Source organism: Rhinatrema bivittatum, chromosome 5 (genome assembly GCF_901001135.1).
Source record: "Rhinatrema bivittatum chromosome 5, aRhiBiv1.1, whole genome shotgun sequence".
Taxonomy (NCBI): domain Eukaryota; kingdom Metazoa; phylum Chordata; class Amphibia; order Gymnophiona; family Rhinatrematidae; genus Rhinatrema; species Rhinatrema bivittatum.
The window spans coordinates 107196001-107214495 of NC_042619.1; the positions used below are offsets into that span (position 1 = coordinate 107196001).

The 18495-nt window shown below is 41.4% G+C and overlaps 1 protein-coding gene across 7 annotated transcripts in view; it reads right to left on the reverse strand.

Annotated features, from left to right (window-relative positions):
* DCLK1 (doublecortin like kinase 1) overlaps window positions 1-18495 on the reverse strand; it is a 755703-nt gene that overhangs the window by 87139 nt on the left and 650069 nt on the right. The window contains exon 12 of one of the 7 annotated variants that reach the window (XM_029602701.1): window positions 343-797. The exons of the other annotated variants lie outside the window; for them this stretch is intronic. Coding sequence (XP_029458561.1) covers window positions 729-797 — 69 coding nt within the window. The 3' untranslated portion in view covers window positions 343-728. Of the gene's footprint in view, window positions 1-342; window positions 798-18495 lie in introns of those variants that run through there. 7 annotated transcript variants of the gene reach the window in all.

Consider the following 18495-nt stretch of genomic DNA (forward strand, 5'->3'; position numbering starts at 1 on the left):
CTTTCTGTGTGTACATTTACATTCCAACTCCACCCCACCCTCACCCCCTTACTAGTGCAAGTAAAAGTATGTGTGACATTTGGTTTCGCGCACACTTTTACATGCACAACCGCTCAATTGATTTTCAAAGTGCCAATTGCGAACATAAAACAGTGTTTTATGCATGTAAGTCACTTTGAAAATCAAGTCTGAAGAAATAAGCTAAGTGATTTGAAAACCAAAACAACCCATAAACACTATAATAAGGGTGCCAAACACCTTGGTAATAAATGGGTTAAAATTATCTGTGCTTTTTCCAGGGTTTTATTACATATAATTACATATCATGTGATCATATTAAGCTACATTATTGTTTAGAATTATATAAAATCACTTACTGAAGTAAACCTAAGAAACAAAGCTAAAACCATTTTGTAAATACATTTGGAATGCTTTTGAATGTCAAGGGAGCTGATATTTTAGGCAATGAGTGGTTTCCAACTCCTTGGATTACATGTTTCACTGGGTAAGTTTCAGGCCCTTTCACTCTGTATCTTTCTTTCTTCAGTTAGTGGAGCTTAATTTGCTGCATGGATGAAGCAAGGAACTTTCCCCTTCTATCATTTCCTTTCATTGTATATATCAGTGGACTGTATACCATTTGCCAACATAGCGAGTCCTATCACTTCACATATCCCTCTGATCCAGCAGTCATGAATTTCCTGTGTTCTTCACAAAACTGGATCTCATCATCTGAAGACTGAGGGAGATACACACTTTTCTGTTTCTAATGCAGATGAAGATGAGCATGGGGAAGGCTGTTTAAAAATGCAATTAAAACTTTATTAAAACTGCAGTCTGTTAAAAAGATATGTTTCATGAGACTAAACACAGTGTTTGTTCAAATGCTCATACTAAATTTTCTTTAATAAAATTTTTAATTAGAACAGCAGAATACATTCATAGGCTTTTTGTTTAATTAACAATAAGAGCCATTCCCATGTATGGGTAGTATTAGTCATTAGTTCCACATATCCATTTTTATGCAGAAAATATGTGAAGACATTTTGTAGTCAATATTTAAAGCCGTTTATATGGGTAACTCGTAAGTTATCCATCTAAATGGCTAGTTTTGAATATTTCCCTTACTTAACTGGCCAAAGTTTTAAGATTTAGCAGGATAAGCAAAGGGCATGTTGAAGGCATTTGAGGGGAGGATTGAGTTATTCGAATAACTTAGGCCTGGATTTTGTAAGCTACCGCGGCTTCTTGAATCGCGCAGTAACGGGGTGGGACAAAGCGGGGGGCGGGCCTGTGAAAGCCGGCAGCGATCACACCTCCGCGGTGCTATCGCTGTCGGCTTTCGCACCCAATAGCGCCATCATAAAAGGTGGTGCTATTGGGCACACTAGGGACAGCGAAAAGGGCTCCCCTTCCGGTATGGACTCCGCCCCAATTTAGTGATTGCACATGAAAAGGGACTTTTTGCATGCGATCGCTTTGGAAAATGACCTTCTTATTTGGCTAACTCTGATATTTGGAGTTAGCTAGATAAATTATTAGGATAACTCTAGAGGTGGCTGAGAGCAGACCAAGTGTCCATCAGGCCCAGTATCCTATTTCCAGTAGTGGCCAATCCAGGTCAGAAGTACCTGTAGATAGATTCCATGTTGTTAACACCCAGGGATAAGTAGTGGCTTTCCCTATGTCTACCTGGTTAATAGCAGTTTATGGAGTTGTCTATATCTTTTTTTAAACCCAGCTATGTTATCTGCCTTTACCACATGCTCCAGCAATGAATTCCAGAACTTAATTGTGCATTGAGTGAAAAATAATTTTCTCGGACTTGTTTTAAATATGCTACTTAACAACTTCATGCCCCCTACTCTTTGTATGTTTGAAAGAGTAAATAACAAATTCACATGTACCCATTCTATTCCACTCACGCTCCCACAGTCCTGAATAATCCATTCGAAAGTAGGATTATGTTACATCAGTTATTTTGCATGCTTCGCATTAAGTTATTTTTTTCTGAATCTCAGTATTCTGCAACATATTTTTCAGTCGTGAAACCGTGATCTACGTGGATTCCCCCTGGTCCCATTGATCCACATATTCTTACCTTTCAAAATTTGGTCTTACATGATCTTGAGACCATTGAACAATCCCCTCCACATACTTTTTTAAATCTATATTCGGAGGAGAATAGGGCCTTGAAAACTTTGGCATAAATAAAGCGATTACCATCAAGCCCACCGACAAAGGTGAGGCAGTAGTTTTGATGGATACAGTCGATTATATACAAGAGATACATAATCAATTAGATAATGCAAAATTTTATATAAAAATAGATACCGACCCTTCATCTAGTATTCAACACAAGATTCAGGAACTTCTAATAATGGTAAGGCAATCAGGATTTTTAACATCTAAAGAAATAGCGATCTTACAAGTGGACTCGCCACGTAACCCTGTCATCTATGGTGTTCCAAAGGTTCATAAGACTTTGATTAAAGTACCACTTAGACCAATTGTTTCAGCCAAAGGGTCCCTTCTAGAGTCTTTGGCTCAGTTTGTTGATTTTTTCTTACAACATTTTGTCTGTCAGGCTAAGTCATATGTACAAGATACAGTTCATATGCTCAGAAAACTTTCGGATTACACTAATCTCACTCCGAATATGTTTCTAGTAAGTTTAGACATTGAGGCATTATATACCAACATTCCACAACAATCCGCATTATGGATTGTATCAGAGGTATTCTCTCGACACAAACTTCCAGCACATGTTCCATTGGATTTTTTAACCTCTTTGTCGGAGTTGGTGCTTTGTAATAACTTTTTTCAGTTTGGCACAGATTTTTTTCATCAAATACATGGGGTAGCCATGGGGTCTCCCATGGCCCTTGATGTAGCTAATCTTTTTGTATCCAAATTTGAAGAGAATTCAGTATATACATCAACATTCTTTCACCATATTAAATTATGGTCAAGGTATATTAATGATATCTTTTTCATTTGGGATCATTCAGAAGAATTCATTTCTTTTTTACAGTGGATAAATCAGAAAAATATAAATTTGAAATTCACCATGACATATAACCAGTTCCAATTACCTTTTCTGGACATTTTGATCACCAAAGCAGGTACATCCATACAGACTATGTTGTTTCATAAAAAGGCAGATTGTAATAACCTCTTGCGGTTCAAAAGCTTTCACCCTAGGCCCTTTAAAAATGGGTTATCAGTTGGCCAATTTTTTCACCTCAGGTGTCTCTGTTCTGAGGACAATGAATTTAGGATGCTATCAGCAGACTTATTTTCCTGTTTTCACACACAAAGGTATCCCAAAAAGCCTTAACTAGAGCACAGTTCTCGGACAGAGAACAACTGTTACAGTACAAAACTAAGGCCTGGATTTTCTAAAATCGCAGGCCTTAGTGAATCGCGCGGTACCAGGGGGTGAGGGGGCAAAGCGGGGGACGGGCCTGTGAAAGCCGGCAGTGATCGCACCACTGCGGTGCGATCGCTGCCAGCTTTCGCAAACCAATAGCACCACCGTGAAAGGTGGTGCTATTGGACGCATTACTGGTGGTGATAAGGGGCCTTACCTTTTCGCTGTCAGCGATGTCTTTGCCGTGTCCACCCAGGAACCGCCCCGACTCCTCCCCTTCCGGTGCCAACTCCGCCCCGATCTAGCTATCACTTGCGAAAGCTATAGAAAATGACCCCCTAAGTCTATTACACAGGAATTGGTCTGTGTTTTAAAATATTCCATCATGGCAGACAAAATAAAAAATATCATCAAGAAACATTGGTATGTTCTGAATTGGCATCACATTTTAAACAACCAACTTTATTTTATTATGCAAGGGGTTTCAATATTAAACAACAACTGATCAGAGCTCAGATACCTTTGTCAAAAGCTGATGAAACAGATAGCCAAGGGCACACCCCATGTAATAATTATAACTTTTGCACCACCACCATCTCTGGCATACAATGGTATCCACCGGTTAGCCTGACTTCAGTGCCAAGAAAAATAGTGGAAAGTGTTCTAAACATCAAAATCACAGAACATATAGAAAGACATGGTTTAATGGAACAAAGTCAGCATGGCTTTACCCAAGGCAAGTCTTGCCTCACAAATCTGCTTCACTTTTTGAAGGAGTTAATAAACATGTGGATAAAGGTGAACCGGTAGTTGTAGTATACTTGGATTTTCAGAAGGCGTTTGACAAAGTTCCTCATGAGAGGCTTCTAGGAAAAGTGAAAAGTCATGGGATAGGTGACGATGTCCTTTTGTGGATTGCAAACTGGCTAAAAGACTAGAAACAGAGAGTAGGATTAAATGGACAATTTTCTCAGTGGAAGGGAGTGGGCAGTGGAGTGCCTCAGGGATCTGTATTGGGACCCTTACTTTTCAATATATTTATAAATGATCTGGAAAGAAATACAACGAGTGAGATAATCAAATTTGCAGATGATACAAAATTGTTCAGAGTAGTTAAATCACAAGCAGATTGTGATAAATTGCAGGAAGACCTTGTGAGACTGGAAAATTGGGCATCTAAATGGCAGATCAAATTTAATGTGGATAAGTGCAAGGTGATGCATATAGGGAAAAATAACCCATGCTATAGTTACACAATGTTAGGTTCCATATTAGGTGCTACAACCCAAGAGAGAGAGCTAGGCGTCATAGTGGATAACACATTGAAATCATCGGTTCAATGTGCTGCGGCAGTCAAAAAAGCAAACAGAATGTTGGGAATTATTAGAAGGGGAATGGTGAATAAAACGGAAAATGTCATAATGCCTCTGTATCGCTCCATGGTGAGACCGCACCTTGAATACTGTGTACAATTCTGGTCACCGCATCTCATAAAATATATAATTGCGATGGAGAAGATACAGAGAAGGGCTACCAAAATGATAAGGGGAATGGAACAGCTCCCCTATGAGGAAAGACTAGAGAGGTTAGGACTTTTCAGCTTGGAGAAGAGACGGCTGAGGGGGGATATGATAGAGGTGTTTAAAATCATGAGAGGTCTAGAACGGGTAGATGTGAATCGGTTATTTACTCTTTCGGATAATAGAGACTAGAGGGCACTCCATGAAGTTAGCATGTGGCACATTTAAAACTAACCGGAGAAAGTTCTTTTTTACTCAACGCACAATTAAACTCTGGAATTTGTTGCCATAGGATGTAATTAGTGCAGTTAGTATAGCTGTGTTTAAAAAAGGATTGGATAAGTTCTTGGAGAAGTCCATTACCTGCTATTAATTAAGTTGACTTAGAAAATAGCCACTGCTATTACTAGCAATGGTAACATGAAATAGACTTAGTTTTTGCGTACTTGCCAGGTTCTTATGGCCTGGATTGGCCACTGTTGGAAACAGATGCTGGGCTTGATGGAACCTTGGTCTGACCCAGTATGGCATGTTCTTATGAATACGTGCATGGTTGTTACCAGATGCCACAACACTAATTGTAGATCTTGCAATGTGGTCTATGCGATTCAATGTCCCTGTCTGCAACTATAAGTGGGGAGAACCTACGTTCAATCAGGATTCACTTGATAGAACATGGGAGCTGTCTTTCCACAAGGGATGTTCATGTCCCCATGGTGTCTCATTGTTTACAACATAAGCATTCTTTTCAGGACTTGCAATGGACTGTCATTGAGACCATTCCATTATCAACAAGGGGAGATGACATCAAGTCACAGCTCAACCGCAGAGAGAGTTTTTGGATTTTTAGGTTAGGGTTTGTTTTTCCTTCAGGTATGAATGATATCATTGATTGGAATTTGTTATAATTTATATATCTATGGCTATTATTATATTTCTCTGGATTTATTTCTATTTCCTTTTTCCCTTTGTTTACATTTTCAATGGACTCTGCACATTTTGTTTTTTCTAATTTTGATGATATTTTCTGTTTTTTAGAAGGAGACTATTTTTTTTCATATTTTTTCATGTGTTGTCTTTCTTTCCTGTTTGGTTACAGTGATTTTTTCCTATCTCGGCAGGCACACATGCGCCTTTGTCTTTTAGAGCTTAGTTTCATGCCGTTTTCCCTTTAAAACACCACGGCTATCTGATGATGTTTTTCAATCACTTTTTCTGCTGACGGCACTCCTGTTAGATCGCATATTAAGGAAAAACAGGATTATGTTGTAAGCACCACATTTTTCAGGCCATTCACTCATTAAGTTATTGGTCATACATTTAACATTTTTTTAAATAAATGTTTATGCAGTGCCTCCAGAGTCTTAGAATGGTTCAGAGTAACATTCTTTTTCCTCTCTCTTTTGAAGACAGCCTTCTAGCGGTTGTTTCATTGCCATGATTCTCCTTTTAATTTTTTTAAATCTTCATAATAAGTACCGTAAGTGGTACTGCATTTTGTATCATTTGGGTGGTTCTATGTTACTTTTCCTTCTTTTTATGCCATTTTAGATTATTCATTTTTATCACTTTATCAATAATACATAGTATATGATTGAAATAATTTTTTACATTAACTAAATGTATGGTTCCTCTTTGATTAAACATCCAGTCTTTTTAATGATTTTTTTTTAGATGTGTTCTCACAAATCACAGTTGCATTGCACTTGTTGTGTTTTTGTTTATTTTTTTCTTCATTTTTACAGAAAACCAGGTTGTACTGTTCTTCATACAATGTCTACATTGCCCCTGAGGAAGGAAGGCATTTATCCTTCCAAAACATTGCAATATCAGGTTAAAAAGAGATGGTTATCCTCAGACATCCTTTGAAATTTCTGGGTTAAAAAAGAGATGGTTATCCTCAGACATCCTTTGAATTTTCTGGGTTAAAAAAGAGATAGTTATCCTCAGACATCCTTTGAAATGTCTTTGAAGCAATAATTCCTCCCTGGTGCAAATTTTTATTAGTACAGCACAAGCAGATAAATGCATATTTGTTTTGAAATGTATATTCACTCATTGGTAACATAAGAAATCAAGAATGACTGATGATTATAACTACGAGCACAAGGGGGATTATTCAATAGCCCCCTGTTTTCCATAAGCGTACACTAAGCAGTGTTTCATGTAGTGGTCCCTGTGCTGAAATTATGATGATCATTCTATAATTTTCTAATAATATGACATCTGTTATTACACATCTATAGTGGCTATGAAGTGAGATCTCAATAGTGGTTTTATAGACCTCTCTCATATCCTGCTCAACTGTCTCTTCTCTAAAGAGCCCTTACCTATTTAGTCTTTCCTCCTAGGGGAGAGTGTTCTATCTCCTTTATCATTTTGGTTGCCCTTCTCTGTATCTTTTTCCAGTTCAACTATATCTTTTTTGAGATGCAACAACCAGAATTGCACACAGTATTCTAGATGCAGTCTCACTATGGAGCAATAGAGAGATATTATGACATTCTCCGATTTATTCTCCCTACCTTTCCTAATAATTCCTAACATTCTGTTTACTTTTTTCATTGCTGCTGTAGTCAAAGTATTGTTCACGATGATGCCCAGATCCTTTTCCTAGGTGGTAACAACTAATACGGTACCTAACATTATATAACTACAGTGTCTGTTACTTTTCCCTATGGGGCAGATTTTCAAAGGGTTAAGCGCGTAACCCCGAAAACCTACCCCTGCGCGCGCCGAGCCTATTTTGCATAGGCTCGGTGACACGCGCAAGCCCCAGGACGCGCGTTTGTCCCAGGGCTTTGAAAAGGGGGCGGGAAGGGGGTGGGGTCATGGGCGGGCACTGGTCCGAGAACAGGACCATGGCCTCCAGCACAGTGGCTGTGCCGGGGGATGGCGTGCCAGCAGCCAGCCGGCGCGCACAAGTAACGCCTGCCAAAGGCAGGCGTAACTATGGAACACAAGGTGGGGGGGGATTTAGATAGGGCTGGGGAGTGGGGGAGCAGAAGGAAAGTTCCCTCTGAGGCTGCTCTGATTTCGGAGCGGCCTCGGAGGGAATGGGGAAAGCCATCGGGGCTCCCCTAGGGCTCGACGCACGCAAGGTGCACAAGTGTGCACCCCCTTGCACGCACTGACCCTGGATATTATAACATGCGCGTGGCAGCACGTACATGTTATAAAATTGGGTGTACATTTGTGCACACCAGATAGCGCGCACATATGTACCCTGCACTCGCCGATTCGAGAATCTGCCCCAATGTGTATTACTTTGCACTTGTTCACATTAAATTTCATCTGTCATTTGGATGCCCGGTCCTCCTGCAATTTCTCACAACCGCTTGTAACTTAACTCAGAATAATTTTATGTTGTCTGCAAATCTGATCACCTCGCTCATCATTCCCTTTTCCAGATCATTTATAAATATATTGAAAAAGCACCTATCCCAGTACAAATCCCTGTTTACCTTTCTCCAGTGATAAAACTGACCATTTAGTCCTACTTTCTGTTTCCAATCCCCAAAAGGATATTGCCTCCTGTTTCATGACTTTTTAATTTTCTCAGGAAATCAAGGGGTAAACCAGGGGAAATTACAGACTTGTGCCAATCAAAATGGTAGAAACTATCATAAAGAACATAACTGCTGAACATATAGATAAGCATAGTTTAATGGGACAAAGCCAACATGGATTTAGCCAAGGGAATCTTGCCTCACAAATTTGGTATATATTTTTGACGGCATAAATAGACATGTGGATAAAGGTGAACCAATTGATATAGAGTATCTGGATTTCCAGAAAGCATTTGACAAAGTCCCTCATGAGAGACTTCTTAGGATTAATTAGTTGTTTACTCTTTCAAAAAGTACAAAGACCAGGGGACAAACAATGTAGTTACTGAGTAATACATTTAAAACTAATAAGAGAAAATATTCTTTTATTCAACACATAAATAAGCTCTGGAATTTGTTGCCAGAGGATGTGGTAAAAATTATTAGTATAGCTGTGTTTAAAAAGGTTTCTGGAGGAAAAGTCCATTAACAATTATTAAGGTAGATTTGCAGAAATCCACTGCTTATTCTTGGGATAAGCAGCTTGGAATCTATCTGCCCCTTGGGATCCTGCCAGGTACTTGTGACCTTGCTTGGCCACTGTTGGAAACAGGATACTCGGCTTGATGGATCCTTGTTCTCACCTTGTATGGCAAGCCTTATGATCTTATAAGTTTCTTATGGGGGACTTTGACAAACACTTTCATTAAATCCAAATAAACTATATTCATCAGCTCACCATTATCCACATGTTTATTATCCCCTTCAAAAAAATTTAGCATATTGGTGAGGCAAGATTTCCCTTGTGTAATTTCGTGCTGGCTGTGTTCCATTAAACCATGTCTTTCCATATGTTCTGTTATTTTGTTCCTTAGAATAATTTCTATGATTTTTCCTTGCACTGAAGCCAAACTCACCAGTCTATAGTTTTCCGGATCACACCTTGAGCCCTTTTTAAATATCAGGATTACACTGTTTATCTTCTAATCTTCAGGTAGAAAAGAGGATTTCAATGATAGGTTACAAATTACTAGTAGTAGACCTACAATTTCATTTTCGAGTTTTTTCAGATTGTTGGGGTGTAAACTATCCAGTCCAGGTGATTTGTTTCTCTTAGTTTGTCAGTCTGTCCTATTACATCTTCCAGGTGCACTGTGATTTGTTTTAGCTCTTCTGAATCATCACCATCAAATACCATTTCCAGCACAGGTATCTTCCCAAGATCTTTATCATTAAACACCAAAGCAAAAAATTCATTTAATCTTTCTGGTATGGCCTTGTCTTCCCTAAGTGCCCCTTTAACTCCTCGATCATATAATGGTCCAACCCTCACAGGCTTCCTGCTTCAGATATATTTAAAAAAGATTTTATTATGAGTTTTTGCCTCCATGGCTAGCATCTTTTCAAATTCTCTTTCTGCCTGCCTTATCAATATTTTACATCTAAATTGTGAATGCTTATGCTTTTTCTTATTTACTTCAGATGGATTCTTTTTCCAATTTTTTTAAAGAAGTCCTTTTGGATAAAATAGCCTCTTTTACTTCACCTTCTAACCATGCCGGCAGTCATTTGGCCTTCTTTCCACTTTTTTTAATGCATGGTATACATTTGGTCTGGGCTTTCAGGATGGTATTTTTAAACAATGTCCATTAGAGATGTGAATCGTGTGATCGATCGTCTTAACGATCGATTTCGGCTGGGAGGGGGAGGGAATCGGATCGTCGCAGTTTGGGTTTTTAAAATATCGTGTAAATCGTGTAAATCGAAAACCGGCACACTAAAACATCCCTAAAACCCACCCCGACCCTTTAAAATAAATCCCCCACCCTCCCGAACCCCCCCAAAATGCCTTAAATTACCTGGGGTCCAGTGGGGGGGGGGAGGGAAGGGGGAGGGCGGGAAAACCGGCACACTAAAACAACCCTAAAACCCACCCCGACCCTTTAAAATAAATCCCCCACCCTCCCGAACCCCCCCAAAATGCCTTAAATTACCTGGGGTCCAGAGGAAGGGTCCCGGTGTGATCTTTCACTCTCGGACCTCCGTGCGTTGTAGAAATGGCACCGGCGCTACCTTTGACCTGTCATATGACAGGTCAAAGGTAGCGCCGGTGTTTCATGAAGCATTCATTTATTTCATCTTGAATTCTTACATCCCTAGAATGTCCTGATGTGGCATTTACCGAGTCAATACTGAGGTAAATTGAAATCTCCCATTATTACTGTGCTGGCAAATTTGTTAGCTTCCCTAATTTATGTTAGCATTTCATCATCTGTTTGTTCATTTTGGCCAGGTGGATGGTAGTATTCCCCCACCAATATATTCTTCCCTATAATAAGTGAAATTTCCACCCATAAAGATTCTACTGTGCATTTAGGGGCGGATTTTCATACTCCGCGAATAGGCCTACTTTTGTTTGCGCTCCAGGCGCAAACAAAAGTACGCTGGATTTTAGTAGATACGCGCGGAGCCGCGCGTATCTGCTAAAAACCTGGATCGGCGCGCGCAAGGCTATCAATTTTGTATAGCCGGCGCGCGCCGAGCCGCACAGCCTACCCCCGTTCCCTCCGAGGCCGCTCCGAAATCGGAGCGGCCTCGGAGGGAACTTCCTTTTGCCCTCCCCTCACCTTCCCCTCCCTTCCCCTACCTAACCCACCCACCTGGCCCTGTCTAAGCCCCCCCCCTTACCTTTGTCGGGGGATTTACGCCTCCCTCTGGGAGGCGTAAATCCCCGCGCGTCAGCGGGCCTCCTGCGCGCCGGGACGCGTCCTGGGGGCGGGTCCGGAGGGCGCGGCCACGCCACTGGGCCGCCCTGGGCCGTAACCATGCCTCCGGGTCCGCCCCCGAAATGCTCCCGGCACGCCCCCTAAACGCCGCGCGGTTCGGGTCCGCCCCCCGACACGCCCCCGACACGCCCCCCTCGGAGAACCCCGGGACTTACGCGAGTCCCGGGGCTCTGCGCGCGCCGGTGAGCCTATGTAAAATAGGCTCACCGGCGCGCAGGGCCCTGCTCGCCTAAATCCGCCAGGTTTTGGGCGGATTTACGCGAGCAGGGCTCTTAAAATCCGCCCCTTAGTCTCCTGTAGAATCTTTATTCTGTTGGATTCTATGCCATCCCTAACATAAAGTGCCACCCCCCACCAAGTTGATCCATCTTATCATTGTGATATAATTTGTACCCAAGAATAGTGTTGTCCCATTGGTTATCCTATCCTATCCAGATCTCTAAGATGCTAATTATGTCTACCTCTTAATTCAGTGCTGTACATTATAACTCTTCCGTCTTACCTTTTAGACTTCAGACATTAGCATACAGATATTTCAAGATACATTTTGTATATACATCTTTCCTAGCAGTTAACAAAGATAATTTGGAATCTTTTAAACTCATTCTATTCTTTACTTAGTGGCACATGATCCTTCTTGATCTATTTCTCATAAAAGAGATTTAGATGCCTATCTAAAAAAAGGCCTTGTGCTAAGCTCTCGACTCCTGTGTAATAAAGTTGAGACATTTACTCCTAGGCCAAAAAACATTGGCCAACGTACTGTACACTATAGGATATATTTTGAAAAGAGTGCCTACCAGTAAATGTATGTGTGTACTTTCAAGCTTGCACAAAACAAGTCAATTTTCAAACACAAGGAACTCACACATGTATTGTGTTTGAATATTAGGTTGTTAATGTGTTCCCTTACTTTTTGTAAAATGATGGTGTACAATATAGGCCCGATTTTTAATGGCCTGCACATGTAAAACTCAGGGGTTACGAGTGCAGCTGGGCCTTGCAAGTGCTGCGTGCATTTTAAAAGGGGCCCAGCCATGCGTGTAACCCCTGTTACGTACACAAGAGCCAGGCTTCAGCAGAGGGGTGGTCCGGGGGGCGGGGCAGGGCTAGAAGCGCATCATTTGACTGGCTAAGTCTGAATTTAACTAGCTAAATAGCACTGAATATCAGGTCCTCTGTGCTTAGGGGAGAAACTGCTTCAGGTGTTATGATGTAATGTACTGACCATAATACATAGAGATTATTGGAAGCACCTTAGCTTTTGGAGGTTCATCTCACATACATCTTAGTAAGATTACATCTTGGTGCAGACAATGCCAACAGTTTTCCTGATCCACAGTGCATATAGTACCTAAAGCCTGGATGACCCAATCTAACTTTTATGTTTTAGTCACTTTGATAGATAGACATCTATGAGACCTACTTGAATTGCTACATATAAATATACCCAAATAGCAAAGCTGTACTTCATTAATATCTCCACCAAAGAACAAATGGTGAAACTGATAATGTAGTCACAATAAACATTCTGGAAGTTGCTGTGCATTTTAAATACCAAAAGGCAATTAAAGAGACTAGGGAATTTGTGCAAATTACTGACAATGCAGTGGATTCACTGTTTTAACGAAGCAATAAAACTGTGTAATTGAACAACACTAATTGAATGCAGCCACACATAATTGTGTGCTGCCATATGTAACCTATTATTATAAAGGCCCAGTATTTTGTAAGCTACTCTTGTGATCATTACAGATGGCAACAGTCAGAGAAGTTGTTCTCTGGGGTTTATTATATTGCTATAAAGACGTCCCAGGAATTGACAGAATAAATATCTTAAATAGGAGTAATTATGAAAAATGTTCCAATTAACACACGGAAACAAACTATGTATGCAAACCTTTAACATAATGTCATTGTTTGAAGGGGTTTTTTGCTGAATAAAATAAGACAAACTTCATAATATTTATAAATAAATGCATTGGAGTTGGGAAAGAAAAGCAAAAAAATTCCACTTTGGTACTGCATAATGAATATGTTTTATGGTGTCCAGATAGGGGATTATTTGCCATATAGATTTAGGTTAAAATGTGTTTGTTTCTTCTCACTTTGTACTGGGCACTTTCTTAATTCATAAAACTGGCCTATAGGGGTTAATTCAATAAAACTCTTTCTAAAAAAATTTCTGACAGCATACAAAAAAAGTATAACATGCATGCAAAAACTCTAGATAACATGCTATGCAAAGAGTTTTTGCGTCAACATATGTTAATTTGGCTATACTAGTGTGGCCACAATAGTGGCTTGCACAGTAACCCCCCCAAAAATAGTGTGCATAAGCTGTTTAGCAGTGGGGATTTCCTCCCTCCCACACCAACAATAAGCCCCACCTCTCCCTCCTCTCCCTCCCTCCTGTGGAAATAATAAGCTTCATCCAAGCCTCCTCTCATCCTTCCCACAGTGATCACAACCTCTCCTCCCTTCAAATCAGCAGCTCCCCATCTCCATGTGAAAAGGCTTCCAAAGGCCTAAGTCAGAAGCTTGGCCAGGGTTGCCACAGAAGGATTTCGAATGGTACTGTGTGCAATATCTAGTTAGTACCAGATCCTAGCAGGTATTTAATAGCTTTGGTTTACTGAGCACTGAGTAAATAGCATGAAAAGTGAGCAGCATACCATGTTATTTACCAAGAACTTGGTAACCTCTTATTTACATATGATGCTCATTCAGTTACATGTATGGGCTTGCAAATGTTTGCTTGCTTGCACTAATGACTTCTAGGATCACTTTAACATGCATATTAGGGTTATTTTTAGCAAGAGGTCCCTACTGTCCACTTTAATGTTGTTTACATTCTCTATCAGTTACTATTCAAGAAAATGGTTACAAACTCATGTACCACTGGTACTGCACAAAGGACAGACTAGCTAACATGGGTATTTCTCCTCTCAAGATAAGTGCCGGCATAACTGTGAGGAAAGAGTTCCCTTTCTTCATATCTAGCAGACACATGCCTGACTATCAAGATATACTGATCTGAAATTTTTCATGGACTGATCGCATTTCAGGGACTCAGCTTCCCATATACACTATAGTAATTCTTCTTGGCTTGCCACTTGAAGAGATATTACCTGCCACTAGAGAAGGAATGAAGCAAATTATTCATATGCTAATCGTAGCCAAGCAAATTTCAGCTTATCATTGGAGATCTTTAGCAATCCCCTTGATGACGTTCCAGGTAATGAAATTGTGGATGCTCCTAAATAATAGGAATGCTTTTGCTTGAAGACAGGCTCAATGTTTGAAAATATGGTGCATAAGACAGATTGGTGGAATAATTATTCTAAGCACAGGACTGAGGGGACCAATAGTACTTAAATGAGATAGTTTTGACAATATAGCAAACTAAACTATGCATTAAATTTGATTCTCATGGTAATATATACTAATTTCTCATCATATGTCATCTTTTCTTCTACTGATCTGTTCCTGGGATTTAATCAGTAATGTTTAGTCCTAGTTTGATAGACATTTTATTATATTTGAAATTTATATTTTGATATTTGACTTACTGCATTTATACTATGTCTTAATAGATAAATACAATTTATTAGTTTATAGCATAGGTCCCAAAGTGATATACTACTATCAGCCACAGCTCATGAAAAGAACAGGATGAATTTAAAACTTAGTGCTCATTACCAAAATACACCAAAGCCAAAAAAACATTCACCCAAAATGAACTAAATATGTCAAACAGCAATGGGCAAAGTATCTTTTGAAATCCTTGTCTCTTAACCCAGGTGTCAATGTTAATATAACTGATATCTTACAAAGGTGCTTCTGATTCTCAACATACAAACTGGCTGCATTGCACTGCATACTGATTGAAGCTTAGGAATATTTTTGTTTTTTCAAACACATATATATGTCTTTTATCAACTGCATATAAAATTGCAAAGGAAAACACCATCCCATCTACATTTGTATGTATCAAAGAATCAAAGCCATATTGATCATAAATTGTATGAGACTGAAGTCTGGATAACTTTAACCCTGCTCATAATCAGTGTCTGCAGTTAGCCGAATAATTTCTTCAGCTAACTCCAGGGAGGATAAATTTCAAAGAACCACGTGTGAGCCCATATGCGCTTGGCATATGGGTTTGCGCACATATGTGTGTGAATTTTATAACGGGCGTACATAAATACATGCAAGATATATAATATGAGTAAGTTGTATGTGTACTTTGTGCCTATATGTCGCATGTACATTTGCGTGTGAATTATACACGTGCACTTTTTTTCACGACATACAACTTCTGGTTTATCTGGGGTGGGTTCATTCAGCAATACCTCTACTAGTGCACCAGCCCGGTTTCACTACCAGGGTCGTGTTACGATTGGCATCCCTGGTTATGCGAGATGAGCATCTACTCTTCCCCATAAGGGGACAAAGGAGTCATTTCCGTATTATGAAGCAGGCCCGGAAAGGCCTGCAATGTGAATTCAGTCATGGAGCATCTTACCCACATGGGGTAAGTAGATTGTGGGTAGTAGGGGTCAGAGTGTGATTAGGATCTGTAAGTGGGGTCACTAGGGGAGCACTAGGAATGTGGGGTTGGGGTTGGGGATTGCAAATGCAATGCAGGGAGGTTACTAGAGGGAGTGCTAGAGGAGGGGGTGGGGACAGCAAAAGATGTGCAGAGGGGTCACTGGGGGGCACTAGAGGTGTAAGTTTGGGGGTGGGGATGGGGACTGCAAAGGGTGGGCAGAGAGGGGCCACTAGAGGTATGTAGAAGAGGATGGGGACTGCAAACAGTATGCAGGACACTCCCTGGGGAGCTCTAAAGGTGTGAAGATCACAGGGGTGCATGGGGGTGGGGGTGGAGACAGTAAAGGGTGTGCAGGGGGTCACTATAGGGTGCTAGGGTTGTGGGGTTAGGAGTAGTGACAGCAAAAGGGGATACTAGGGTTGTGGAGATTGGGGTGGGGACTGCAAAGGATGTGCAGGGGGATCACTATGGGGCATAGGAGCCAACTTTTGAAAATGATTAGGGGTGCTGAATTCACCACTAATTACAGTGCCCCCAGAAAAGAAAAAAAAAAAGGAACACAGTGGGTTGTGAATATGATTCACCAGCCCATATTTAAAAGTCCAGCGAGGAGCTGGTAATATGGACAGGAAAAGACTCATGTGGCCAAAACAAAAGCCAGAAAAGCACTGAGTCTCACAATTCATTCTTCTCCACAAGCACAGCTCATCCCCACCTCTCTCTTTCCTCCTATTCCATTCCTCCCACTCCCCTGCCACCAATATTCCACCCACCTCACATATTCTTCCCCCACCCTCTCCTGTCACCATCACATTCTTTCAACCTCCCTTTTTTCTCATTTTCCTAATCTCCTCTTCCTCATCCCCTCCCCTCGACCGCCACCTATACTCTAAATTCCCCTCCCATGGGCATAATTTGAATTTTATATTGGGGGGGAGGGGTTTAATTCCCCTCTTCCCCATCCACTCCCTACATCCCCTTAGACTGCTCTGCTCCCCATTTCTTACTGACCTAGCCTTCTCTGTTCCCCTCCCAGTTCCTCTACCCTACCCTGCATTCCCCAGCAGGTTCCTCCTCTGCAGACTTGGGGCACCCATCCCTTCACTGACTCCCACCCCTCGTCCCTTCCTTGACAGGCTCAGCTCACCTTTCAATTTCTGATTCCCCTCCTCCACTTCCTAGCTCTGCATTCTCTGAGCCTGGGCACTTTTATTTCCTGGATCTACTCCTGCCTTGCCACGCCCTGCAGCACTTCTCCCAGTACTCACAGATTGTAATCCAGAGCCAGCACTATGCCTGCAGAGTCCAAATAATTCACTCCACCACCTGCATGCCCTGAGCCCTAGCAAATCAGCAGTTAGTATCTCCCTAGTACCAGGGCCACCGTTGGATGTGGTGCTTACTGCCCTTGATTTGGAAACTCCAAAGATCATTGTGGTCTCCTGTGGGATATAACAGGGGAATGTGTAATTTATTTTTGTAAAAAGGGGAACAATGTTCATTTCAGTTCCAGCCCTGACCACAGCTCCTTTCAGTACTGGAGCTGTCTATTTTTACGAGAGAGATTTTGAGCCTATGATATGACAGGCCACATCAACTCCCTCCCCCCTTCCCCAGCCTTGCGGTACAGTGGCTTATTTACTCTGATGACTACAGGACTGTAAGCAAAGAGCAGATACCACCTGTCTCCCCCCAACCTTTGACCATGCCCAGCTAGCATAGAAATCTTCGCGCTTCAATAAACAATTTCCCTACCTTTGTGTCTGTAGTTTGAATCTGTCCTCTGTCTCTGCTGGCTCTTAGCTTTTTCTCAGTTTTCTCTCTGCCTTGATCCTTCCTTTTTCTTTTCTAGTCTTCTTCTCATTTTTTATCATTTATTTTTCCTCCAGTTGTGTATAACTATCCACCAGCAGTCTCTCTCCACAGCTCTTTATCTCCTCTCGCTTCCTCCTAGTCTCACCCCTCTTGCCACTTCCATCTCTCGCCTCACTCTCCTTGCCTCTTCCCTCCACCATAACTTCAATTCTCACAATGTTTCTCTTTCCTAGTCATCTTCATCTCTCTCTTCCTTTTAGATTTTCTTCACTTAACTACTCAGTGCTGCTCTTATTATCACAGTCCATGTCCTCCCTCCTAGCTTGTACCCCCTCTCAGCTAATTTCCATTCTTACAGCTCATTTCCTCTCTGAGCCGTCTCTGTTATCCTACAAGTCCCTGTCACCCTAATAGCTTGTGTCTACTCCTCTCCCAGTCTGTCTCTCCCTCCCAGTTCCTTACCTCCTCTTCCAGCCAGAATTCCTTCTTTCAGTTCTTCTTCCAGCCCGTATCCCCTTTTAAACCATCTCCAAGCAGTTCTAAGCTCCTTATTCATCCTCCTTATTGCCTATCTATTCCTCTTTTCCTTTCTATCCCTTCTAGAGATGTGAATCGGGTGCCGGAATCGGTTCCTGTTTCAGGATCGCAGACCCGCAGGAAATTCCGTTTCCAGACGGTTTTTGTTTTCGGCTGTCCTGAGCCGAAAGAAAAAAACCCCACCCCGACCCTTTAAATCTAATTATTTAGAATCCACCACTCTCCCGACCCCCCCCCCCCCAAAAAACTTTCCTAAAGTACCTGGTGGTCCAGCGGGGGTCACAGGAGCGATCTCCCGCTCTCGGGCCGTCGGCTGCCTGTAAACAAAATGGCGCCGGTGACCCTTTGCCCTTATCATGTG